At 51.0% G+C, this 27,812-nt stretch overlaps 1 protein-coding gene across 1 annotated transcript; it reads right to left on the bottom strand.

Annotated features, from left to right (window-relative positions):
* Window positions 1-140: 140 nt before the first annotated feature.
* Window positions 141-27,812, bottom strand: PNPLA3 (patatin like domain 3, 1-acylglycerol-3-phosphate O-acyltransferase). The gene is made up of 10 exons (XM_063704624.1): window positions 27,504-27,812; window positions 24,448-24,680; window positions 22,728-22,793; window positions 18,531-18,740; window positions 16,955-17,015; window positions 14,335-14,556; window positions 11,489-11,621; window positions 6,822-6,926; window positions 5,226-5,467; window positions 141-4,118 (listed from the first exon to the last, which is right to left on the bottom strand). The coding sequence occupies exons 1-9, from the start codon at window positions 27,688-27,690 to the stop codon at window positions 5,239-5,241; spliced, it is 1,446 nt and encodes a 481-aa protein (XP_063560694.1). The 5' UTR covers window positions 27,691-27,812; the 3' UTR covers window positions 141-4,118; window positions 5,226-5,238.

Raw genomic sequence — 27,812 nt, 5'->3', positions numbered from 1 at the left:
AGGAAAGAGCCCCTGGGCTGCGGCAGGGCCATCAAAGGAGCAAGGCCGTAACCCCCTAGGGAGGACTGTCTTAGAGGAGCTTGGCTGTGAGGGAAGCAGGGTACATCGGGGCTCCTTGGAAAGGATGTAGACAGGGAGAGTCCTTTAAGAATCACGTTTATTAGGAGTTATTTTCTCATGCTGAAAGTGATGCATACCATTCACCATAGAAACTTGGGCAACACATATAAGCACGACAAATAAAATACAATTACAAATAACAGTCTGCCATAAGGGTTTTGATATATATCCTTAGTCTTTTTTTTGTTTGTTTGAGGTGGAGTCTCACTGCATCTCGGGTCACTGCAACCTCCGCCTCCTGGGTTCAAGTGATTCTCCTGCCTCAGCCTCCCTGGTTGCTGGGATTACAGGTGCCCGCCACCAGGCCCAGCTAATTTTTGCATTTTTTAGTAGAGATGGGGTTTCACCCAGTCTGGTCTCAAACTCCTGACTTCAAGTGATCCGCCTCCCTCAGCCTCCCAAAGTGCTGGGATTACAGGCATGAGCCACCGTGCCCATCCCTCTTTCAGTCTTTTTATATACACTCAAAGATACATATACACACCCACACACTTTTTTTTTTTTTTTAAACAAAATCAGGCTCATACTCTGCACTAAGTTTAGCCGTTTACCAAATGAAGAATGTTGGACCAGGCATGGTAGCTCACACCTGTAATCCTAGCACTTTGGAAGGCCAAGGCAGGAGCATCACTTGAGCCCAGGACTTGGAGACCAGCCTGGGCAACATGGCAAGACCCTGTCTCTACAAAAAAAAAACTAGCTGGGTGTGGTAGTGCACACCTGTGGTTCCAGCTACTTGGGAGACTGAGGTGGGAAGATGGCTTGACCCCAGGAAGTTGAGGCTGCAGTGAACTATGATTGCACCACCGTACTCTAGCCTGGGTGACAGAGCGGGACCCTGCCTCAAAAAAAAAAAAAAAAAAAAAAAAAAAAAAAAAAAAAAGAATGTTGCCGCCTGACGTGTAATATGCTACATACTGATTATTCCTGAGAATGGATTCCAAAGCATAAATGTGCCATAAATTAAAGGGAAGGCTTTATTTGATAAGAATAAATAAGAATGCATTCATAGGCCGATAAGAAACTTCCAGAGGTGGTTCAGGAAGAGAGGGAGGCCTAAGCAAAGGGTGCCTTCTGGAGGGGCAGAGAAGGCGGGATTGGGTAGCATCTCAGGCACAGGTGTAGGGGGAGACCTTGGCCATTTCTATAAGAATATTACACTTCCTGATTTCCTTATCTTGATACACACTTGGAAAAAATTACAAAACAAATGCTCATTTTAAGAAGGTGGAGGGGCCAGGCATGCCTGTAATCCCAGCACTTTGGGAGGCTAAGGCAGGAAGACTGCTTAAGCCAATGAGTTCAAGACTAGCATGGGTAACATAGTAAGACCCTGTTTCTACTAAAAATAATTTTAGTAATTAAAAAAATAAAAATAAAGAAAATTGAATAATTTATTTTTTATTTTTATTTTATTTTATTTTTGAGATGGAGTCTCACTCTGTCACCCAGGCTGGGGTGCAGTGGCACGATCTCGGCTCACTGCAGCCACCACCTCCTGGGTTCAAGTGATTCTCCTGCCTCAGCCAACCCACTAGTTGGGATTACAGGCGCCTGCCACCACACCTGGCTAATTTTTGTGTTTTTAGTAGAGACGGGGTTTCACCATGTTGGCCAGGCTTGTCCCGAACTCCTGACCTCAGGTGATCTGTCCACGTTGGCCTCCCAAAGTGCTGGGATTACAGGCATGAGCCACCGCACCCGGCCTGAATAATTTTTAAGAGCAGAAAGAAAATACGTCCCATGGTATCCTATCAGCCATTTAATATATTTTTTCCTGATAACAATCACAATACCCATGTATACATGTATATGGAAAAATACTGGTTATTAGAAAATACTGTTGGCTGGGCGCGGTGGCTCACACCTGGAATCCCAACACTTTGGGAGACCGAGGCGGGCGGATCATCTGAGGTCGGGAGTTCGAGATCAGCCTGACCAACCTGGAGAAACCCCATCTCTACTAAAAATATAAAAAATTAGCTGGGCGTGGTGGCACATGCCTGTATCTACTTGGGAGGCTTGGCATCTACTTGGGAGGCTGAGGCAGGAGAATTGCTTGAACCCAGGAGGCGGAGGTTGTGGCAAGCCGAGATTGTGCCATTGCACTCCAGCCTGGGCAACAAGAGTGAAACTCCATCTCAAAAAAAAAAAAAAAAAAAGATAAAAAAAATTGTTAAAGTTTATTTATATCTGCTAATGACCGAAGGTGTGATGCTAACAGAACAAAGCCTATTGGGAAACTTGGGAAAAGAAACTTGTAACTTTCTTTTCCAACATTGCAAGGGTGGGTCCGTCACAAGGAGGCCACGTGGGTGCCAGATGCGGGCTCCTCCACCCCATTCCAGCTCCATGGGGGACAGTGTCTTGCTCTGACACCCGGTGGGGTTGGGGGTGGAAGACCCTGCCACTCACCAGACCTGAGCTCACTGACGGAGCAAGCACTGAACAGAGGCCTTGGGAACTCACTTAGCCCTCAAGATGTAAGAAGGCAGGTTCAAACCCCGGAACTCCTGCCCCGAAGGGGGCTCATTATTTTCACAAGTAGCCTCTTTTCTCAAAGAGTTCACAGTCTTATCAAGAGAACAAGCCCACATAGAGTTTGCCCCTAGAACCCGTTTCCTTTAAAGGGTCTGTCTTCTCAGTCAAGTGCTTTGTCTGAACTTGCTGGTTCACTCTACTCCAGGGCACTTACACAATATGGGTAAAGGTTGTATCTTTCTTTTCCAACATTTAACAGTTTGAGCATACCATTATTTTTCTTGTACGTACTGTACTCAAATGCATAAATAGAAAAAAATACACGTTTCACCGTCAGTCATATAACACTGACCTTGCTAATAAATTATCACATCTGGGGAAAAGGTGAGTTCTGGTCTCAAGGGCTTGTCTCCATCAAGGCTGGCAGAGTAGGGAAGACAGAGAGAGGTTGGGGTGATCAGAGAATGAGAAGATGCAAGGAGAAAAAAAGAACGCAGACCAGAAGCATGTGGAAAATTGTGGGTGGCAAACCACCCAGGTGCCAAGGCAAGAGACTGAGGACACGAGCTGTTCCAGTATAATAAAATATAAAACAAGAATAGTTATACCAGATATAGATCTTAGATATGATTATATATGAATATCATTAATCATTATTTGTAGCAATTACTCTTTATTCCAATATTATAATAATCCTCGCTCTACAATCATAACCTAGGAAAAACCAGGCCATACAGAGATAGGAGCTGAGGGGACGTAGCGAGAAGTGACCAGAAGACAGGAGTGCGAGCCTTCTGTTATGCCCGGACAGGGCCATCAGAGGGCTCCTTGGTCTAGCGGTGACGCCAACATCTGGGAAGACGCCCGTTGCCAGGCGGACCGTGGTCTAGCGGTAGCAAAAAGTGTCAAGGAACAACACCCGCTACTTAGCAGACGAGGAAAGAGAGTCTCCCTTTCCCTGGGGGAGTTTAGAGAAGACTCTGCTCCTCCACCTCTTGTGGAGGGCCTGACATTAGTCAGGCTTGCCCGCAGTTATCCGGAGGCCTAACTGTCTCCCTGTGATGCTGTGCTTCAGTGGTCACACTCCTAGTCCGCCTTCATGTTCCATCCTGTACACCTGGCTCTGCCTTCTAGAAGCAGTAGTAAATTATTGAAAGTACTAAAAGTCTCTGATATGCAGAAATAATGGCGTAAGCTGTCTTTCTCTTTGTCTCCTCTCTCTCTCTGCCTCGGCTGCCAGGCAGGGAAGGGACTCCTGTCCAGTGGACACGTGACCCACGTGACCTTACCTATCATTGGAGATGACTCACACTCTTTACCCTGCCCCTTTTGCTTTGTATCCAATAAATAACAGCGCAGCCAGACATTTGGGGCCACTACCGGTCTCCGTGCATTGGTGGTAGTGGTCCCCCGGGCCCAGCTGTCTTTTCTTTTATCTCTTTGTCTTGTGTCTTTATTTCTACACTCTCTCATTGCCGCACATGGGGAGAAACTCACCGACCCTGTGGGGCTGGTCCCTGCAGAAAATAAGCCAGGTTCAAGTTGTGTGCTCCAGTGGAGAGGAGGCGGAAGCTCCTGCTGTGCTTGGTTCCTGCCTGGGGGGCTGAGGTGAATGCCCTGCACACTCGATTTTTGTGTTTTTTAAATTTTTTTTTTTTTTTGAGTCAGACTTTCACTAGTGTTGCCCAGGCTGGAATGCAATGGTGCAATCTCGGCTCACCGCAACCTCCGCCTCCTGGGTTCAAGTGATTCTCCTGCCTCAGCCTCCCGAATAGCTGGGATTACAGGCACGCACCACCACGCCCAGATAATTTTTGTATTTTTAGTAGAGACAGGGTTTTGCCACGTTGGCCAGACTGGTCTTGAACTCCTGACCTCAGGTGATCTGCCAACCTTGGCCTCCCAAAGTGCTGGGATTACAGCCGTGTGCCACTGCACCCAACCGATTTTTTTTTTCTAAGGCTTATTCTACTAACATCTCACTGATTCATATAATACAAAATTCAACAGGTAACAATGCTTCCTTACATTTTTATACAAAACTCTTTAAACATGATTTTAGTTAGGTGAAAAAGGTGTTCTAAAATTAAGTAGATTATCATCTTGTTACCCCCGCCATGGAGACGTTTTTAGTAGTCAAGGTTATCATCTTTGCAGGCCACCTGACAGGCAGTGTCGTTCTTGGGGACGAACTGCACCCCTTCCCACAGCATGGGGAAGTGGGATCACGCTATTCTCTTCCCTCCACCCCACAAGATCACACATGGGCCAGCCTACCCCCCATCACAAGGCCCCCACCCATCCAAACACCGGTCATTCTAAGAACCTCATGCTGGAACAGTCTGACCATTAATAGGGCCACGAAACAGTCAGTAAGGGACCCTCTGCACTGGGCTTCCTGGTGTCATTTCCCAATCAGCTGAATTAACGCATGCTGATGTATTAGAGTTAAGTGCTGGACCGCTGCACAGGCGAAAGGTTGCTTCCTAGCTTTTCATAAAACCAACTCAGCTCAGAGGCTGGGATCCTCCACATCACAGGCAGGGGTCACTACACAGCAATGCGGAGGTAGCCGCACAAAGATGGGAAACTTTAGCACCTCTGAAAGAATCTGCTAGACTCACCTCCTCAAGTGACTCACAAACTCTTTCCTAGTGAAAAACTGGGAAGGGTGGAGAGCCCCTCAGCACCAGCAGGTACTTTATTGCCCAAGAAGAAGTTCAGGCTGGACCTGAGGATGGACCGCGGGGTGGCCTCTGCTTTGGTCTCTGCTGGACAGCCCTCGGGGGAGCAGGGAGTCCAGCAGGGCCAGTCCTGCTCAGGTGTGCATGGGGAGGCCTGTTGGCTGCTCACTGGCATTTGGGACCTGAAACACATGGAGGAAGTTGGCTTAGAGGCCGTTCCCGCTGCTGCAGTGTGCAGTCTGAGCTACGGTGGACCCACACTGCCAGCCAGTAGAGGGCACCACACACACTCTAGGATGCAGTCACAGCCAGAGACACAGCTTCTTCCAGCCCTCAGTGCTGGGCTGATGTCACCACCTAGGTCTTCCAAGCCTGTGGCCCTCCCAGCTACCTGGACACCTCCCACTGGACATCACAGGTGTTGTCCACCAACGAATCCCTGGAGGGGCCTATCGGTTTCCCCCACACAAACCTGCTTGCCTGCCAGGGTGTCCTACCACCGCCTGGCACCACTGACCACCAGTCACCAGGGCTGCCCTGCTCCTCGGGCTTGGAACCGACACCTCCTCCTGTCCAAGAGCCTAAGGAAGCCTCTTGGTCTACAGATCGTCCCTGCCTGGGCCCTGGCAGCCCCCCTTGCTGCCTGCTCCCAGCCAGGGCCCAGGATCCACCCTCTACTTGGCCACTACTGCCCTCTTCCCTAGCAAATCGGATCTTTGCGTTCCCCTACTTTTAAATCCTTCTGTGTCTACCGATAACAACAATAGCAAGAGAGGCCATACCTCCTGATGCCCAACATGTGCCAAGTACCATGCTACGGGCTGTCAGGAGCTCACGGAAACCCAGTGAGGGGATGGGGATCGCCCCTGTTAGCCAAGTGAGGAAACCAAGGCCTATGATTTTCAGGATAACGCCCAACCCTGGTAATGGGAGCCAGGCCCTGAGCTCCGGCTCAGTTTCCAGAATTCAGAATTCAGGAAGTAGCGGCATCCCCTGGGGCCTGTCAACACAGACTGCTGGGCTTCACCCTGGAGACTGTGATTCAGTACAACAGAGGGTGGAGGACAGGGGGCTTGCATTACCAGGCACCTAGCCACATGCTCCGAGGAGCTCTGCTAGCCCTGCCCCTCCAGGGTCCCACCTCTTTCCTGTGCCATGGGTGCCAGAGCTCCTTCGCTCAGACACGCCAGCGCTATCTGACACTCCCCAGTCCTCATCCCAGCCATTTTGTCTGAAGCACCTTTCCCTGCTTATCCGGGGCCTCTCTGCTCTTCCACCATCAATGCTGCACTCAAAGAGACTCATCCGACGGGAAGTCTTCCCAGGCTCTGGTTCAGGTTGGCCGGGGTGACAGCTCTCAGCAGGTGCACCAGGACCTCTGACTGACACAGCTGCCTCCCATGAGACAGGGTCCCCACACCCAAGGGCAAGCTCCTTGCTTGGTGTTCAGCCAGCTGTTTCTAGAATGTCGTGTGAGGCCTCATCAGATGAGAGAGGTGCCCGTCCGGCCCACACACCCACAGCCAAAGTATTTACCTGGAGGCGGGGAGCAGACACATCAGCACTCGAGTGAACACCTGTGAGGTCACCCACTGCAACCACAGGACATCGTCGGGCATATCTGGAAGCCATGTCACCAGTCTGCAGAGATGAGACCAAGTACACAAACACACACATAGGCAGACACAACAGCTTACAACACTACCCTTTGTTTACAAAAGCTGCCAACGTCACCTCCAATCTGATGACTTCCCAGAAGGTGGATCTGGGATGCTAGGACAAGGACAAGCCCACCTGAAATCTCTAAAGCAAAATGAGCCCACTTCTGGTTCAAGAAAGCTCAAGGGACTTACACTGAAATAAAGGGGGGAAAAAAAAAACACCTCGGCTTTTCAGGGCTCTTCCCAGCTTGGAGAGGAGCTGAGGCTCAGGGCAGCTGTTGCAAGGGCTCTCATAGTCAAGACCATCCCCTGCCTCATGGTTTGCTGTGCTTGGTCACATGTGAGCCCAGCAGAGGCACCATGGAGAGGTCTGACCGCTACCTCCTCTAGACTCTCCATCCCCCAGACACATAAAGGACCCCCACCTCAGGGTCTCTGATAAATGCCTGATCACAGACATCCCCCCGGCAGTGGTGGGGTGGGGAGGAGGAGGCTGATCCTGGGGAGTGGAGAAGGAATCTAGGAAGGCGAGGGAGAGAAAGGAGCCGGCTTTTGAAGGAGAGACTGGGCATTAAAAGATTAATCAGGGTCAGGTGTGGTGGCTCACACCTGTAATCCCAGCACTTTGGGAGGCTGAGGCAGGCAGGTCAGGAGGTCAGGAGTTCGAGACCAGGCTGGCCAACATGCCAAACCCCACCTCTACTAAAAATACAAAAATTAGCCAGGTGTGGTGGCACATGTCTGTAATCCCAGCTACTCAGGAGGCTGAAGCAGGAGAATCTCTTGAACCCAGGAGGTAGAGGCTGCAGTGAGCTGAGATCGCGACGTTGCACTCCAGCCTGGAGGACACAGAGAGACTCCATCTCAAAAAAAAAAAAAAAGGATCAAAGGACATGACAGACTAACTTACTAAAAACAAAGTAAACACCCACCAAATCTTCGTGTAAAGATGTGAGTGAAATAAGTGCTCAGGACTGCAGCATGCAACCACCCCATGTTTCCCAGTGTGGCACAGGGAAAATCCCCAAGTACAAGCGCAGCCTTACAAGAAGTGATAAATCTGCAAGAGCAACGAGGAAGGAGCAGGGGCTCACCAATGAGCAAGATATTTCAACAGATTACTGGACCCCAGGCAGAAGGGGAGGGGGCTGGTGATGAAACAGGCAGAACATGGGGAGCCAGCATTCACCACCAGGGCAAAACCCAACAGTTCAACCAGCTCCAGGGAAAGGAAGGGTTTCTAGGAAAGCGGTAGCACCCCCAAGTAGACATCCTTCCCGCAGCCTGCCTGTCACTGTCTGGGAGCTCTGCCAGGTGATGCACCTACCCTTTTCTCCCTGAGCTCCAAGTCCTCTGTTGCTATATGGGAAAAAACCCACCAAGAACACGCCCAGAATAAGTAGCATAAAAGAGAAAGATGAAGAAACAGAAAAACTAGCCCAAGAAGAAATGGAGAAGGGATGATCTAGAGGACAGCAAATATTCCAAGAGAACGTTACATCCATAAAACAAGAACAGAATGCTAAGAAAAAAGAACAAGAGAGTACTCTTGGAGATTAAATTATATTTGCTGAAAGTAAAAACTATAGGATAGGACTAGAAGACAAAATTTGAGGAAATCTGTCAGAACAGATGCAAAAAGACAAGAAGTGATGAAAAATATGACAAAGAGAGAAAGTCAGACACGGAGACAGGAATCCAACCCAGGAAGTCAAACATCTTCCTAATAAGAGCCCCAGGAAGAGGAAGAAAAAGTCTGGGCAACATAGTAAGATCCCGTCTTACAAAATTTTTTTAAAAAATTTGTTGGGTGCGGTGATGTGTGCTTATAGTCCCAGCTACTTAGGAGGTTGAGGTGGGAGGATCACTTGAGTCTGGGAGGTTCAGGCTGCAGTGAACCATGATCATGTCACTGCATTCCAGCCTGGGCACCAGAGTAAGACTCTGTCTCAAAAAAAAAAGAAAAAAGAAAAAAGAAAATGGAAGGGAAGGAATAACAGAAATAACAATAGAAGATAATTTCCCAAAGCTGGAGAATGACAGAAGGCTTTGACTGCAGGGATCCCCAGTACTTGCCTAGCTCAATAAATGAAATAAGGACTTACACCAAGACATATGACATTTTAGATTATAAGGGATAAAAAGACAGTCCTAAAAGCACTCACCTGCAAAGAAGTGAGAATGTGACTGTCTCAGTCCCAGTCTTCTCACTAACCAATATACTGAGAGGAAATGACTTTCAACCTGAAATTCTAGACATGGCCAATGTATCACTGAGATGTAATAGAAAAAAAGCACGTTTCCCAACACACATAAAGTCAAATGTTTTCTTCCTTGGGAGTTTACTAGAGACTCTGCTCCAGAAAAACCAGGAAAAAGACAAGAAAAACGAAGCTACAGATCCATGGATGGCACAGTGGCTCCAGGAGGGAAGATGGCAGGATGTAGCTGTGTGGTGGACAGCCCAGGGCACACACCCAGATGGAAGTGGGGCACGGAGGACCTAGGAGTTGTCCAGGGACAAACGGCAAGACCAGAACTTCCCGATGATCTTAAAAAGCAACTGGGGATGGGCTGGCTCATTCCCTCCCTTTCAGAAGCATTTCAGCAGGAATCTGAATTCTACCCCTTAAAGAACACAGCATCTGAGGTTATTTTAACAGCTCAGGTATTAAACTGCCAAGTCCAGGGCCACATCCACAGGAGGCTCAGCAGCCTCTTTGTAGCAGACAGGTCAGCACTCGCACCTCCTCACACCTTCAGGCTCTTCGTTCTCCCTTCCCTGGACTCCCTGCAGCCCCATTCCTGATGCCTGTATTAGCTCAATATTTTTCTTTCAGTCCAGGGTAATATTCAGACCAGGGTAATTTTTTTTTTTTTAATCAAGTGCCCTCCACTGTCAGACAACCCACTGAGGTCGGTTTTCCTATCCATATATTGCAGATGAAACTGCTGAGGCTCAGAGAAGTCGAGTAACTTGCCTGAGGTCACACAGCTTAGAAATTGCAGTGCCCTGGTCTAATGCCCATACCTTTTATCTGTCTCTAATTTTACGATCATCATTATTACCTGAAAATAGAAATCAACATCTCTAGCGGGATGCTTACTATGGGATGAGTACTCCTGCACTGTGACTCAGTAACCAGGTTGAGTCTCCTGACCACCCTCTGCTCCAGGTGATCTCTCTAGATGGGAAGCTGCAGCACAGAGAGGTGGATTCAGTCATCTGGAGTCACACAGCTGTAGTAAGCAGTGCAGCCAGGATTTGAAGAAGAGCAGTCTGACTGCTGAGCCAAGCTCTGACCATTCTGCTCCCCACCCCCCCCACCCCCCCACCCCTTTCAGAGGAAGCCCAATCAGAGGAAACCCAATCAGAGGAAGCCCAATCAAGAAGTTCTAGGAGAGTCACACTGTGTTCTCCTAACTGCTGGCTCTGAATCATATTAACAACTATGCCTAGAACGAAAGATGGAATTCCCTATGTTCTACTTTCATGTGATTTGATTTTTTTTTTTTTTTGAGTCGGAGTTTCGCTCTGTAGCCCAGGCTAGAGTGCAGTGGCATGATCTCAGCTCACTGCAACCAACCTCCGCCTCCTAGGTCCTGGTTCAAGCAATTCTCCTGCCTTAGCCTCCGGAGTAGCTGGGATTACAGGCACGCACCACCATGCCCAGCTAATTTTTGTATTTTTAGTAGAGACATGGTTTCACCATGTTGGCCAGGCTGGTCTTGAACTCCTGACCTCATCATCCACCCACCTCGGCCTCCCAAAGCGCTGGGATTACAGGTGTGAGCCACCGTGCGCGGCCGTGACTTGATTTATTATTTTATTCATTTCATTACCTTTCATTTTATTTTGAGATAGGGTTTCTCTCCTGTCACCCAGGCTGGAGTGCAGTGGTACAGTCTTGGCTCACTACAACCTCTGCCTCCCATGCTCAAGCGATTCTTCTGCCTCAGCCTTCTGAGTAGCTGGGAGTACAGGCACATGCCACCATGCTCCACTAATTTTTGTATTTTTAGTACAGATGGCATTTCACCATGTTGGCCAAGCTGGTCTCAAACTCCTGACCTCACATGATCCACCCACCTTGGCCTCCCAAAATGCTGGGATTACAGCCGTGAGCCACCGCGCCGGCCTTCATGTGATTTTAAATAGAAACAGCTCAGAGGGGCAGCAAGGATCCTGCTTCTAGGCCTGGCCCTTCTACTAGGCATCTCTGTGGCCTCAGAGCAGTGACCCCAAGTTCTCCAGGCCTCAGTTTCCTTGGGCAATCACAAGTGACTGGACCAGCTGCTATGTGAGGCCACTGACAGCTCTAGGAGTCCCCACGGGGAGTTTCTGGGCTTGCACTGAGTTACAGGTGCATGTGTGGCTTGAGGACAGGTGGGCAACGTTCAGGGGCATTGCACATAGACTGTGAGCTGTGATCTGTGGCACGACAATCCAGGTCCCAGACTACATGCCACCATGATCTATCATCTTGTTTCATCCTTATATCAACCCTGTGAGGAAGACACAGAGCCACCTAAAATGCTCACCTCTGGACAATCGCAATGGCAGATTCCACAGGCAGGGTACAGGGCAGCATTACATAAGACATTATCCTAATGGGTAGCAAGTTGCAAATCTTGCTCATGTATCCACCTTTGTCTTTCATTTCTTCACTCAGTGCTGAAAAAGACAATTTGGAGCTATTATCTCCCACCATTGTGAAAAACCAAACCACTTTACTCTGTTGGTGCTTAGCATTTCCATAAAATATGCCCGTCCTGGCAGCCAAAGGGTCAGAGGCACTCACAAAAGCGACAAGGTGGGGTTTGCCAGGCTGCTCCTTTCTTTTTTTTTAGACAGAGTTTTGCTCTTGTTGCCCAGGCTGGAGTGCAATGGCGCAATCTCGGCTCACTGCAACCTCCGCCTCCTGGGTTCAAGCGATTCTTCTGCCTCAGCCTCCCAAGTAGCTGGGATTACAGGCACCTGTCACCATGCCCAGCTAATTTTTTGTATTTTTAGTAGAGATGGGGTTTCACCATGTTGGCCAGGCTGGTCTTGAACTCCTGACCTCAGGTGATCCACCCACCTCGGCCTCCCAAAGTGCTAGGATTACAGGTGTAAGCCACCGTGCCTGGCCCAGGCTGTTCCCTTCCCAGCAAGGGCAGTGTGAAGCTGAAGCGGGGAGCACAGCCAAGAACAGCTAAGAGAGTGCTTACGGGGCATAGGGTCCCCACTCCCAGCTCCTTTAAATTGACAAATATGTTTGGAAGTCGCCATTCCAGAAAGCCTGCTTTTATTTTCCTTGAAAAGACATGTCCATTTCCAATATCATAGCTGAAATTAAATAGAAAATGGTGTGTAAGTCATGAGGCAAAGAATCGTCTTGTATTAAGAAACCTGAATATACCCCACAGCAAATAATGTGCACAGAAACAGCTACATCAGGCTGGGCATGGTGGCTCATGCCTGTCATCCCAGCACTTTGGGAGGCTGAAGTTGTTGGATCACTTGAGGTCAGGAGTTCAAGACCAGCCTGGCCAACATGGTGAAACCCTGTCTCTACTGAAAACACAAAAATCAGCCAGGCGTGGTGGTGTGCGCCTGTAATCCCAGCAACTCAGGAGGCTGAGGCATGAGGATCATTTGAACCTGGGAGACGGAGGCCCCAGTGAGCCAAGATCACGCCACTGCACACTCCAGCCTGGGCGACAGAGCGAGACTCTGTCTCAAAAACCAAAACACAAAACAAAAAACAGCTACATCAAACGTCATAGCATCTATGTTCTCCTAGGTACTTCTCAGGCACCACCAGCTTTACAAGCTGGTCCTTGACCCTCTGCTGGATTCCAGAGCCTTCTTTCTGGAGCCCCAGTCTTTTATTCCCTCTCTTTAATGACCTCGTGATGCCTCAAATCATATTAATCTGGTCATATGGTTTGGATCTGTGTCCCTGCCCACAACTCATGTCAAATTGTAATTCCCAGTGTTGGAGGCGGAGCCTGATGGGAGGTGATTGGATCGTGGGGGCGGATTTCCCCACTGGTGCTGTTCTCTTGATAGTGAGTGTGTTCTCGTGAGATCTGGTTGTTTAAAAGTATATGGCACCTTCCCTCTATTTCCCTCTCTCTCTCACTCCTGCTCCAGTCATGGGACGTGCATGCTTCCCGTTCGCCTTCTAACATGATTGTAAGTTTCCTGAGGCCTCCCCAGAAGCTGAGCAGATGCCAGCACCATGCTTCCTGTCCAGCCTGTGCAACTGTGAGCCAATTCAACCTCTTTCTTTATGAGTTACCCAGTCTCAGGTATTTCTTTACAGCAATGTGAGAACAAACTAATGCACCTGGGCAGCTGCTGTGTCCCATCTCTTAGGGCACCTCAATAACAAGGAGTTATGTCTGACTCATTTTTGAATTTCTCCAAATGCCCAACTCTGTAGCTGGTTTGTGGGTTCTTCTGTTTGACTTAGTCCGTGTTCAGGGCTACTCTAACAAAATGCCACCAACCGAGTGGCTTATAAAACAACAAACATCGATTTTTCAGAGTTCTAGAGGCTGCAAGGTCCCAGATCAAGGGGCAGCAGATGTGTTGGTGTCTGGTGAGGGCCTGCTTCTTCATAGACACCACCTTCTGAGTCCTCACACAGTAGAAGGGACAAGGGACCTCTCTTGGGTCTGTTTAATAAGGGCACCAATCCCATTCATGACAGCCCTTTCCTCATGATCTAATCTCCTCCCAAAGGCCCCACCTCCTAAGACCATCATGTTGGGGGTTAGGATTTCAAAAGACAAATTCTGGGGGGTACACAATCATTTGGACCATAGCACTGTCTCCATTTGATATTTGATGACATTATAAAATACAGCACCATTCAATGGAGGTTCAAAATTGTGGGTTTAGGGGAAGGGAGAAATTAGGTCTCAAGAAAGGAGCCTTGAGGTGGGTGGACAGGTGGAGGGAGGCGGCTGAAAAGGAGCTCCGAGTAATAGGCCAAGTCCCAGATGCAGGACCCCCATCCTTGGAGTCCATGAAATCCAGGATGGCAGGAGCTCAGGTACCATGTTAGGGAGACAGAGTTGGAAAGGGGTACAGAGGGCCCAGCTGCCACAGGCAGGAGCCTATATGGGGAACCCCAAGGGGCTCAGCTGGAGTTTGTTTTCCTCCTGGTCATGACCCCACGGGAAGGGAGACTTGGCAAGGTTCCAGGACTGGGGGGGTTGGGGGCTGTGCTGGGAGTGATGGCAGCAGCCCAGGCTGTACACATGGAAGGAGATGTTCCCAACCACCTGTCATGGTTCCCTCGCCCTATCACTCCCATGTGGCAGTACCATCTTCCTCCATAATGCACAAGAAAGAAAACAAGGTGCTGCCCGTGCCCACCCTGAGGAGTGGGTACCTGTAGCGAGCCTGGGCGAGAGGGTGTCCAGGATGCTCTCATCCCAGGGCAGGATGCTGAGACGCAGGTGGTCTAGCAGCTCGTCTCCCTCCAGCCTCACAGCCAAGGCAGCCGACTCCGGGGAAGAATCCAGACTCATGTTTGCCCAGCTGGGCACGGCGACCTCAGGATCCATCCCTTCTGAGGATGACTTCAGGCCCGGCTGGGGCCTGTTGCAGATGCCTGTGAAGGGCACGGAAAACAAGCCCATCAGGCGAACGTGGGGAGTGGTGGTCATTACCCACCCATCTACCAAACTGCAGGGAGGCAGGCAGCTGGCCTGTTATTAGCCAAATGCAAGGGAAAGAGGGGAAGGGAAGAGAACGAGCACAGGTGTTTGTCACCCGGAGAAAGGGGTATGGGGCTTTAAAGCAGGACACACGTGAGCTTGGCTCCTGCTAGCTTTGTGGGCTCCATCTACATATCTGGATTCACGAGGTGCAAAGGCGAGGGTTAGTGTTCGTTTATAACAACTGAACCACTGGTTACACCTGCCTTCCAGGCCCTGAGCTAGGTGCTTCACCATCAGGCCTTACAGAAACCATTATCATCATCTCCATTTTTCAGCTGAGAAATCAGAAGCACAGCAAGGTTAAAAGACTTGTCTAAAGCCACGCAGCCAATACATAGCAGAGCCGGGATTTGAAGCTGGGTCTGATGTCGAAGAGGGTACTCACTTCCATCACACAGCCTTGGAAGAAGCACCCAGAAGGGAGGATTGGGCACCAGTATGTGCCAGGCCCTGTCCTGGGTACTGGGACTCAGCCACCAGCACCAGTGAGCGGCCCTTGCTCTTACAGCATTGGCACACTGGGCTGGGGGAGGGGGACTTCAGACAACCAAAGCTGCACCTGGCCCAACTCTGGCTTCCAACTTCAGGCTGAAGAGACCAAGGGCTGCTCCTCAACGCCTGAGCCTTGCCCCCCAAGATAACCTCACATTCATGCTTGCCCCGGCTCTTTCCAGGACCTATCAGATGCCCTCCTCACCCTCTGAGATGTCACTTTCCCTTAGGAATATTGCCAGGTATCTGTTCTCAGGGAGATGCTGCTTCCAGCATCTCTGGCACACCAGCTCTTCCTGCCATACCGGCTCCCTCCTAATGTCCTCAACCCTCAACCCATGGGCACATCTCCCCATCTCCCCTTGCCCAACTGCTAAAGCCAGAAGCCGGGACTGCGCTCTTCTGTCTTCCTCTTCCCAAATGTCCCATCGGTCATTTCCAAGTCCTATTACCCCGGACTCCTTCAAATTGGTTTCCTCCTCATGACCCTCGCAGCCCTGATCCTGGTGGAGCCTCTGGCTGCCTCACTGGCCTCCTAGACACTGGTATCTCCCTTCCTGTCCCGCATCCAGGGGGCTTCCAAAGCTCTCCTCTGATCCCCTCACTCCTACTGCAGCAGCCTTCAGTGGCTCCCTACCACTGCAGGATGCAATCCCTCTGTATCCAAAAGGCCCAGCCTGCCCTCCTCTCCCATTTTTCACCACTCCTGACCCCCTCTTCTCCAGCCATCTCTTAGTGTCCCCACCCCCACACTTCCAGCCATCTCTTAGTGTCCCCACCCCCACCACTCCAGCTGCACAGGCCTTCATGCCATCCTCTCTGTGTCCTACAGGCCTCGCATCCATGGGTCCCCATGCCTAAGGCTCTCCTACTTATCCCCAAAGTCTTAATGTGGATTCACGTCCTCCGAGAGGCCCTTCTTCCCCTGGGCCTTGGAGATCCATCCTGCATGAGCCTCCAGCATCCTGTGTCTTCTCCTTGACACCTGTGCCTTCTCATTGGCACCTGTACTTTCCCATCGACACAGCATCACCCTTCTGTTTACTTATCTGCTCACTTCTCTCACAAGGCCGGGAAGGGCCACACCTCTGTGTTCACTGCAGTATCCCTAGCACACAGCAATGAACATTTTCTGAGCAGATAAATACACATATGTCCTTAAAAATGCAGTCTCCTTGGTCTTGGCCAACGACAAATTCACAAGACCAATACATCAACCAACTTTTAGTATTAAAGAAAAATAGCTCCCAGCACATCTTTTTGCTCCCACTCTAATACTTCTAGAGCAGAACTCCCCCAGCCCTGACAAGCCAGGATGACTTGAAGGCAGAAATGTGCTCTGGGAAGAGCAAACTTGTCTAGTGGGCTTGGACCCACACCTGACTGGAGATGAGCAATCTGATTGCTTCATTTGGGGTCCAGGCGCAGAAACTCTTTAACTTCGGCCCTTGTTAAACTAAGGGTCACAAGAGGTCGAGCTGGAAAGAAAAACCGCCTTCAGATAAGGGGACCCTGGGGAAGGAGAGGGCCCTGGAGTGATGACATCCCAGTTCAAATCTCGGCTCTGCCCCTCAGGGAGGGGTGTGTGCTGCTTGGCTCTCCTTTCCAAAATTCTGTTTCCCCATCTGTAAAATGGGACAGAGATTTCCTATCTCCCAGGCTCATGAGTAGGTTGAGCAACACAGGGAAGGCGTTGGGCACTAAGTGTTAGAACTAAGGCAAATCTCAAGTCTTTACCAAGACCGCCAGTAAATGCTTGTCAAAAGGGCATGGCTGGTCCTCCCAGCCCATACATACCCTTCTCTTCCAAGAACCTGAACGCGTCCAAATATCCTCGAAGGCATATCTCTCCCAGCACCTGTGAGCAAAGCAAGCAAGGGGACTACAGCAGGGAGACACCAAGCACCATTTATTTCAGCATCATTGGAAGACCGCAGAGAGCACCAAAGAATCATGCAAGCTCTGAGTCTGCTGGCTGGGGGGACTGAGCCACCTGGGGGCTGAGCAAAGGGCTCTGTGCTCCCAGGAGACAGTTCCCTGCAGGTCTCGGCTTGAATGTCACCCTTCCACGGAGACTTTGCAGGCACCCCAGCAGGCCGGAGCCTCTTTTTTTTTTCTTTTTCTTTTCTTTTTTTTTATTTTAAGGCAGAGTCTTGCTCTGTTGCCCAGGCTGGAGTGCAGTGGCGCGATCTCGGCTCACTGCCACCTCCGCTTCTGAGGTTCAAGCCATTTTCCTGCCTCAGCCTCCCTAGTAGCTGGGATTACAGGTGCCCGCCACCATGCCCGGGTGATTTTTGTATTTTTCATAGAGATGGGGTTTCACCATGTTGGCCAGGCTGGTCTCAAACTCCTGACCTCAGGTGATCCACCTGCCTCAGCCTCCCAAAGTGCTGGGATTACAGGCGTGAGTCACCGCGCCTGGCAGGAGCTTGTTTCTTTGGGCTCCCTTGGTCCCAGAATAAGCCTCCACTCTAACAAATTTTGCAGCCTATCCCAATTGTCACTAGGACAATAAGAGCTGTCTCCTCTACTCATCTGCTTATAAAGCACATGGGAAAACCAATCCTGTTAGACAGCTTTCCCTCTCCCTTGGACTGTGAGTATGCATTGCATTGCATAGCCTTCTTTCTTTCTCCCCAGGAGCACCAAAGGTTGGTGTACATGGTCTGCAAATTTCTTACTATGGTAGAGTGGTAAGGCATACTAAAACAACCACAATCAAAAAAGGTTAAACTACCGAACGCAGTTGTTCTTGACCGTGTTTCCAAATAAGAATCATCTTAGTAGCTGGGTACAATGGCTCATGCCTGTAATCCCAACACGTTGGGAGGCTGGGGTGGGAGGATCGCTTGAGGCCAGGAGTGTGAGACCAGCCTGGGCAACACTCTACAAAATTTTAAAAAATTAGCCAGGTGCGGTGGTGCATGCCTGTGGGTCCCAGCTACTTAGGAGGCTGAGGTGGGAGGACTGCTTGAACCCAGGAGTTTGAGGCTTCAGTGAGCTATGATTGCACCACTGCACTCCAGCCTGAGTGGCAGAGCAAGACCCTGTCTCAAAAACAAACCAAAAAAATCATCTTTATAACTAAAAAAATAAAAAATCCTAATACCCATACTGCACCCCCCTGACTATATAACCACAGCCTGGGAAGTGGATCTGAGTTTTAGGTCTGGGTATATGTTCCCAGGTGATTCCCATAATCAGGGTGGTGCCTCACCTGAGCTTCTGGGACAAGCGCCTTTTATTTCCGTTAACCATCAAAGACAGGTCTATTTCTGTTTGATTGTGCAGAGAGCAACTGGTAGCTCCTGGCAATCAGGGAGGCAAAGAAGAGCTGCACCTCAGAACACCTGCCTCCTCACCACCAACTCACCTTGAGATCCGGGGGGACAAAAGCTCTCGAGAGAAGGTAGAGGTTCCCTGTGCAGAGGCGTAGACTGAGCTTGGTGATGTCCACGTGAAGAAAGTTCGTGGACTTGACTTTAGGGCAGATGTCGTACTCCCCATAGAAGGGGGACACGGTGATGGTTGTTTTGGCATCAATGAAGGGTACGTTGTCACTCACTCCTCCATCCACATATCGCTTTTAAAGAAGGGAAAAAAGGACTGGCACTGTCTGAAGCTCTGGGTTAGTGCTTAAGTGCTTAACAAGCTTTCACATGTGGGCAGAGCTTCTCAGAGCCGCAAACAGGCTGATATGGAGGGAGGACATTGGCTTTGGAATCACTCCTGCGACAAATCCTTACCGAGCATTCCGGTGCTAGGACAGGCTCTACTCTGGGTCTCAGGGTTGCTGTCTACTGTTGTACAGTGTGTGCACTGCACAAAAGTGCCTGGCAAAGAGGCAGATGGAAACTGGAGTCCATGTTGTGTTGGCCAAGTCCTAGGGCCAGATGGGCACCTATAGGAGTGCCCATGTAACATGCCTAAGGGGGTCATATGAACTAAAGGGTGCTCAGTGCACTGGGGACAGAGTGTGATGGAAACCCAAAGGAGAAACATGGTCATGGATTCAAATCCAGACACCTTTGCTGCTTGCAAGGAGGATACAGAAATCTGGGATAAGACCTTTAACCCATGAGCCCGTCTCCCCCGTGCTTTGACAATTAGAACCAACACCTGGAGGGACTTTTGAGACTTAAATGAAATAATGAACCTGGGACCTCAGAAAATGTCCTCTAACCCACAACACAGCAGCATTTTGGATAAATTATTCTAAGGGTGAGTTTTCCTTCATCTATATCCTTAAACCACCTTATTGCCCATAGCTCAGCTGGGGCAGGCAGCTTTTGCTACAATTTGGACAGAGCCTGCATCTGTGAAACTCATGTCAACAATGATTTCCAGCCACAGCCATCACAGCCAGCCATCAGAGCCAGCCATCAGATACCCACAGAGAAAGGCCTCCAAAAGATTCCAGCTGGGAGGCTCTCCCCAGCCCGCCCTTCCACACGGAGGAATTTCAGAGCAGAGTTTGGCCTAAAACAGGTCCAGGAGAGAATCAGACATGTTCAGCCACACCTTAGCCATCAAGATGCTTGCCTGGAGTCCAGAAATGATCACAAGTTTACACAGCAACATTTCCAAAATCGTAGTCACACAATTTCTAGGGCAGATGTAGCAAGGCATCAAAAACCTCACTAGGAGCTGGGCATGGTGGCTCACGCCTGTAATCCCAGCACTTTGGAAGGCTGAGGCACATGGATCACTTGAGGCCAGGAGTTCGAGACCAGCCTGGGCAACATGGTGAAACCCTGTCTCTGCTAAAAATACAAAAATTAGCTGGGCATGGGGGCGCGTGCTTGTAATCTCAGCTGCTCGGGAGGCTGAGGCAGGAGAATCGCTTGAACCCAGGAGCCGAGGGTTGCGGTGAGCTGAGATCGCGCCACTGCACTCCAGGCCTAGGTGATACAGTGAGACTCTGTCTCAAAAAACAAACAAAAACCTCACTGCATAAAGAGACACAGAATGAAATGCTAGGAATCTGGAGTGAAGACCAAGGAGGAAGACGGCTGGTGGATCATCTTCATTCAAGGGGTAGTCAGAAGCCCAAATATTCTCCTGCCACGTACAACTTTTCCATGCATTTTGAACTTTTTTATAGTAATGTTTTGAATTTAGGAGCTCCAGTGGTGCAACTGATTAGCACGTGGTATGTACACAGTAATGCTTTGAATTTGCTTGCATTGAATTTGAAGAATAATGGGTTCTAATTGTCAGGAAGATTCCTATGAGCGCACTCAACGGGTGATGACACAGCATCCCGGGCCTCTATACACCAGATGCCAGTGGCACTCCCCCAGTTTTGTTTTGTTTTGTTTTGTTTTGTTTCTGAGACGGAGTCTTGCTTTGTCGCCCAGGCTGGAGTGCAGTGGCAGGATCTCAGCTCACTGCAAGCTCCGCCCCCCGGGTTCACACCATTCTCCTGCCTCAGCCTCCCGAGTAGCTGGGACTACAGGTGCCCACCACCACGCCCAGCTAATTTTTTTCGTATGTTTAGTAGAGATGAGGTTTCACTGTGTTAGCCAGGATAGTCTCGATCTCCTGACCTCATGATCCACCCACCTCGGCCTGGCACTCCCCCAGTTCTGACAACCCAAACTGTCTTCTGATGTGGCCAGACATCCCCAGAGGGAGTTGGGGAAGGATGCAAGACTAGCAAGTGAGCCGGCACAGACCCAATGCCTAGTCTAGAGCCTGCAGAACAAACACTCCCGCTTCGGCTTCTCCATCCCCCTGGCATGGCTCAGAAATCAGCCAATGCACATATTCACTGAACTCAGCCAAATCTGAACACTGCCAGCAGCTTTTGAACAAAGCTATGGGCTGAAAAGGACAGAGTAGGACCCAGAGGGCTTGAAACTCTTGACCAGGAAAGAAAGCCAGAACCGTGCACTGGGGAGCCAGAGAGCATCACTACGGTGCTGCTGGGTACACTCCTGCTGAGTTCTGGAGAAGATCAAATATCCACATAAAGCCACCAGCATAACAAGGGGTTGGGGTCCTGCTGATGTCCAACCATGCTGTGGCAATGTCGGAAATCCAAAATGTGCTTTGGTCACTCAGTGGCTGGGCACTCCAGTGGCTCTGTGGACCACTATCCTGGACCCCAAACTACAGAGAATGAGAAGAGCCGCCCTGCAGCGAACCAAGACATGCCCTGTTCTGACAGAGGAGCAGAGAGTGACCTGGGCGCAAGCTCGCTGGCCATGCTCTTTGGGCAAGTATGACTCTCAAGTTCCCCACAGCCACACAGGATGAATAATCACATCTCCCCTCAGTTGTGGGGACCCTATAAGATAACGCACAGGAGCACGTAGTCTGTAATGGGAGGCTCCTAATGCAAGTCCCTCTGCCACGTGGCTCTGCCGGTGCTACATACAGGATTGCATCAAAGGTTCCGCTGCTGCTCTTGTGAGTTCAAAAATTACCCTAAAAGGCTAGTATTTTACAGCCTAAACTTCCTCCTGCGCATCACAAAGTGGCAAAAGAAAACAAAGCACAAATCTAGGTTAGACCAGGCTTACAGATTTTTGTTGTTGTTTAGAACATATGTGATTGTTGGCCGGGCACGGTGGCTCACGCCTGTAATCTCAGCACTTTGGGAGGCCAAGGCGGGCGGATCACCTGAAGTCAGGAGTTGGAGACCAGCCTGGCCAATATGATGAAACCCTGTCTCTACTAAAAATACAAAAATTAGCTTGGCGTGACAGCGGGCACCTGTAATCCCAGCTACTCAGGAGGTTGAGGCAGGAGAATTGCCTGAACCTGTGAGGTGGAGGTTGCAGTGAGCCGAGATTGCACCACTGCACTCCAGCCTGGGCGACAGAGCCAGACTCCATCTCAAAAAAAAAAAAAAAAAAGAAAAGAAAAAAATATATATACATGACTGTTATAGTTCCCCCTAAGAGTAAAGCTCCACCTTCCAGGGGTAACAGATTCTTCAGTGTCATATACTTTATTTATCTTTTTTTTTTTCTTTTTGACATAGAGTCTCGCTCTGCCACCCAGGATGGAGTGCAGTGGTGCGATCTTGGCTCACTGCAACTTCCGCCTCCCAAGTTCAAGCAATTCTCCTGCCTCAGCCTCCCGAGCAGCTGGGATTACAGGTGCACACCACCCTGCCCAGCTAATTTTTGTATTTTTAGGAGAGACAGGGTTTTACACTGTTGGCCAGGCTGGTCTCGAACTCCTGACCTCAAGTGATCTGCCTGCTTCAGGCTCCCAAAATGCTGGGATTACAGACATGAGCCACCGCGCCTGGCCAACATCATATAGTTTAACTAGATCACTGAGAAGCGATCTGATGCTTAAGGTGCAGAGTAAGTGAACCAGCCAGTTTACCTTACAGATAGCCAGATAATTAATTACACATGCAGTAAGTTTTGCTGCCCGGGTAGCCTGGAAGTAGGGCCAGCTGTGGCTACTCTGTCTGAAAGGCAGTGAGGCATGGGGCTCCACCATAGGACAGACCCTGAGGTGCCTGACACCAGTGCCCTGCAGGCAGGAGATGTGTGAGCACGCTTTAGAGGCCCCCAAGACTCAGCGCTAGCAGAGAAAGCCGACTTACCACGCCTCTGAAGGAAGGAGGGATAAGGCCACTGTAGAAAGGGATGAAGCAGGAACATATCAAGGCCTGTGAAAGCAAAGGAGAGAGAAGTTATAGGCGAGAGCACCCTTTTAATTTTCCTGATCCTTCATAAGCCTTCTCCAAGTGAGCAGGGCAACAAACTTGAAAATGCCCTTTGCGCAGAGTAGGTTAATCCATGGGTCAAAAGAACGGGGAACTAACATACACCCTCGGACTTCAGGCCCATGGGTCTCATCTATTGCATAATCCCCTTAACAACCCTGTCAGTGAACTTCAACTTCCTCTCCTTGCTCCCCATGAGAGTCACACTGGGTCACCACAGACAGGACCAAGGGTTGTTGGCTCATGGACTGAAAGGGGCTAGATCGGTGCTGTTCAAATGCCGGTATTCATTAGCATCACCGGAGAGCTTGTGGAACCAGAGATTCTGCGTCCCTCCCCAGAATTCCCATGCAGCAGGTCAGAGGTGGGGCCTGAGGGTCTGCCATTCCAATAAGCTCAAAGGAGCTGCTGCTCTGCTGGTCCAGGATCACACTTTGCGAAGCGCTGTGCTACAGAGCAGTCAGCAGGCACCACGGTGATTCACTGGGAGAACGGACCCATGTGGGAACAGACAAGTGCTGGCTGTTTAGAGAAAGCTTCTGCAAACAAGGTTAAACAGAGGATGAAACTGGCTGCTGGTTAGATGCGCCAGGCTGCTGTCTTGCACAGATCTGTCAAGTAAATGGAGTCCTTCCTCCAAGGAGCGCTTATGAAAGCATCAGCCGAATTTAATGGTGTTTTGGTATTGCAAATTATCTTCTCTCTGCTAGACCCTGAGGATACAGGCAAATAAGGCACGTTCCCACCCTTGTAGGGTTTCCAGTGAGAAAGCATCTTCATTATGGAAGATGCATAGAGGAAGCTCAGGAGAGGCACACCTGCAGGACAGGTTCCTTGGACTGGACGGTCATGAGCCAAGTGTTGAAGGAAAGGGAGGAATTATTTGAAATTGTAACTGCCAGGCAGAGGTGGGCAGATTACTTGGGTGCAGGAGTTTGGGACCAGCCTGGGCAACAGGGCAAAACCCTGTCTCTACAAAAAGTACAAACATTAGCAGGGTGTGATGGCCTGTGCCTGTAGTCCTAGCTCCTCGGGAGGTTGAGATTGCGCCACTGCACTCCAGCCTGGGAGACAGAGCAAGACTCTGTACCCCACCCCCCCACCCAAAAAAAAGAGATAAAAAGTGAAGAAAAGAAACTGCCCTGGAACATTCAGGGTTTACAAACACGGACCAAATCACTGGAGGTGTACAGAGTTTATGTCACCCTGGCACAGGGGGCCTACAACTGCCTGTGTTGCTTCCAAAACAAAACAGTCTTTCTTTTTTTTTTTTTCCAGACAGCATCTCACTGTCACCCGGGCTGGAGTACAGTGGCATGATCATGACTTACTGCAACCTCCACCTCCCAGGCTCAAGCAATTCTCCTGCCTCAGCCTCCCTAGTAGCTGGGACTACGGGCCCACAACACCATGCCTAGCTAATTTTTCTGTAATTTTTGTAGAGACTGGGTTTCGTCATGTTGGTCTCGAGCTCCTGGGCTCAAGCAACCCACCCGCTTCGGCCTCCCAAAGTGCCGGGATCACAGGCATGAGCCACCACACCCATCCCAAAACAGCTTTTCTAACTTGACAACATCCAGATAAGCAAACTGCTCACATCCACGACTTCGTCTTTGGACCGAAAGTCAGACACCAGAACGTTCTCCCCATCAGACACTCTGGTAAGCGAGATGCATATTTTGCCGGAAATGAGCTGGTGGACATTGGCCGGGAGGCATCTGCAGAGACCCTGTCGGAGGAACTTGCTTAAGTTGAAGGATGGATGGAAGATGCCAATGTTCCGACTCCTGGCCTTCCGCACAAGATCTGAGAGGACCTGCAGAGTCTGCTCTGGGGACAGGAGACAAATACATGAAAGAATGTACCACACTGGGATGGTAATACTTTTGGCAAGGCCAGAAACCAGACAGCAAGGATGCCACCAACATTTGTCTAGACCAGTACTGTCTACTATGGGAGCCACATGTGGCTATCACGCCCTTGAAATGTGGCTCGTCTAAACTGAGATGTGTAAGATACAAACTGGATTTCAGTGGCTTAGTATGAAATATCTCATTAGTAAATTTTTATATTGAATAGATGTGAAAATGATATTATTTTGGATATATTGGGCTCAATGAAATTAATTCTACCTGTGTCTTTTACTTTATTCAACGTGGCTTCTAGAAAATGCACAATGACATCATGGCTTCCAGTGTATTCCTACCACACAGCAGTGCTGTAGGCCTCAGCCACAGGAATGAGTCTCCCACTTCCAGAAGCCCAGGCGAGCAGGCCTCACCTCCATGCCCCACATAGAGGCCAGGAACATATCAGCATTAGAGCTTTGGCGTAGATGGCCTTAATGCTATCAGGTGCAGGAGATCTGACCTCACTTACTGGCCTGGCCTCTGGGGCTGATCTGCACTCTCCTGGCATGCAAGACCACCCCTCCCAGCCCAACCCCTGGCCAGCCATAAATCTTGGGATGCACAGGGACAGGCAGGCCCCAGCCTGTCCTGACCCAAATCTGATCTTGACTCACAGCTCTCCTTCCCTGAGTGGCCAGAGGGGTGGAATTGCACATGGCTGGCAGGTTCTGCCTGTCCCTCCTGCCAAGTTAGCCTCAGCTCAGATGCACTGAGGTGGTGTGTCCAGGATGCAGCCTCTGGGACATGCTCAGCAGCCCCCAAGTGCACAGCCCTCTGTGAGACAGGGGGTTAAAGCAGGAACCTGGAGCCCTGGAACCCAGGGAGTGGCTCCTGCCAACGCCTCCAGATCCACCTTCCAGGGACTTGGTTGTTCCTGAGCCTCCCTGTGTCCTGCCTGGGAAAGCCCCAGGCTGCACCTGTCCTCTGCCCAGTAAGGAATCCTTTCTATACCAGAGTGAGTGTACTTTAGGCTCCTGGGACCTCTGCATTTGAATTCTGTCCCAATGTAAACATTTGTCCATGTGGGTGTCCACAGGCCACCTTGGGATACAAAAAAGCTGACTTTTATTGTTGCTAAACCCCAGGGTGTGCAAATGATCATGTGGCAGTCTAATCCTCCTGGAGGCCACATTTCCTGCCCTTTGCTCCTCTCCCCCTGGCTTAGGGGAAGGCAGACAGCCAGGACTGTCTAATCCCTAATCCCCACCTCCCAGTCAGCCCAGGGGCTGCCCACTGCTCCTACCCAATGGCAGGGCTTCCTCTACCCGCTTCCTCACCACTGAACAGTCACTCCCTGCTGGCTCTGGCAGGCAGGGCAAAGAGTCCATTGTTAAGGAAGCCCAGATAAAAGGGGGCTAATGGGGGCATAATCTCCTGCCTGGGGACGTCTGGGTGTCAATAGCTCCACAATGCTACTTGCCCCAGCCCCTGCCTACTGGCTCACAACCCCCTCCCCGCCTCCAGGACTGTGGCACACAAATTCCCAGGAAGCATACCACACCCCAGTAGTTCCAGCTAGTGAGAAACAAACCCTCCGTCTGCACCCCCACCACACACACACAGGTACCCACATGGACAAATATTTCATTAGGACAAGATTCAAATGTACGGAATCTCATTTCCAGGAGTACTGAGCCGGAGAGGGGAGGGTGGGCCTAGGTCAGTGGAAACTAGAGGAGAGGATGGGATTGGGGGGTGTCCAGGGATGCACTCCAGACCCCAGGAAGGGTCCCAAACACTGGAGGAGGAGGAGGAGGAGGAAACAACTTTCCTCTTTCAAGGTACCCCTCCCCACCAGACTCCAGTTAGCCTGCCCTGGAGGATGCCCAGGGTTGCCCTTCTGGGAGGCTACCCAGCCCCCAGAAGGCTGGGCTGCGACCCAGAGAGCGTAGGCAGCAGGGCGCAGTGGCTCACGTCTGTAATCCCAGCACTTTGGGAGGCCGAGGTGGGCAGATCACGAGGTCAGGAGATCGAGACCATCCTGGCTAACACGGTGAAACCCCGTCTCTACTAAAAAATACAAAAAATTAGCCGGGCGTGGTGGCTGGCGCCTGTAGTCCCAGCTACTCAGGAGGCTGAGGCAGGAGAATGGCGTGAACCTGGGAGGTGGACCTTGCAGTGAGTTGAGATCACGCCACTGCACTCCAGCCTGGGAGACTGAGAGAGACTCCGTCTCAAAAAGAAAAAAGAAAAAAAGAAAAGAAAAGCGCAGGCGCGGGGTGTCTTGAGTCCCTCAATCCCCAGAGGGAAGGAGCCCACCGTGGGGCACCGGCCAAAGCCCCACTCTTTGTCGGGCCCAGGGCAAATCGGCCCCTCGGCAGCTCAGCCCGTCCAGCACCTCCCGAGAGGACACAGGAGACCCGGAGTCCGCAGGGGCCAGCACTACCCTCCGCCCCGGGTCCCGCTCCCTACTCCCCGTCGCTCCGAGACGCTCCGACTCTCAGTCCGGAGGTGAGGGTCTCCCTTCATGCACGGGCGCCTGATGGGGGTAGGGGTGGGGACGCACGAGAGTCCCAGGCTTCGGCCCGCACCGCTCGGGATTCCAACGCCCCCTTCCCGGGCCCAGGAACAGCGCCCCCGCAGGAAGCATCTGCCCCGGAGGGGGCCCTCGGGATGCACCCCGCCGTGTCCGCGTCCGGTGCCCGCTCCTCCAGGGCCCCGCGACCCCTGGGGATCCCCCGCTCCCCGGCCTAGGGGGGCACCCACTTCGCACGCGGAGCCCGGGCGGCGGCCCCAGACGCACCCAGCGGGATACCGGAGAGGACGCCCACGCAGTGCAACGCCCCGGCCGAAGCGCCGAACAACATGCTCGCGTCGCGGAGGAGGTGCGGGGCGTGCTCGCTCAGGCAGCGGGTCGCCCCGACGTGGTAGAAGCCCAGGAAGCCGCAGCCCGCGAAGGACAAGCTCCAGCCGCGCTCGGCGTCGTTCATGGCGGCGGCGGGGCGGGGGCGCGGGTTCGGATCTGGGACGGGATCGGGAATGGCTCGGGTCCTGATCCGCAGGAGCTCCGCCCGGCGCCCGCAAGCGCTCTCTACCCGGCCTCAGTGTCTCC

Source organism: Gorilla gorilla, chromosome 23, assembly GCF_029281585.2.
Source record: "Gorilla gorilla gorilla isolate KB3781 chromosome 23, NHGRI_mGorGor1-v2.1_pri, whole genome shotgun sequence".
In the NCBI taxonomy this organism is placed as follows: domain Eukaryota; kingdom Metazoa; phylum Chordata; class Mammalia; order Primates; family Hominidae; genus Gorilla; species Gorilla gorilla.
Note: the sequence above shows the minus strand (reverse complement) of the source record. Positions and strands in the feature narration are given on the sequence as shown.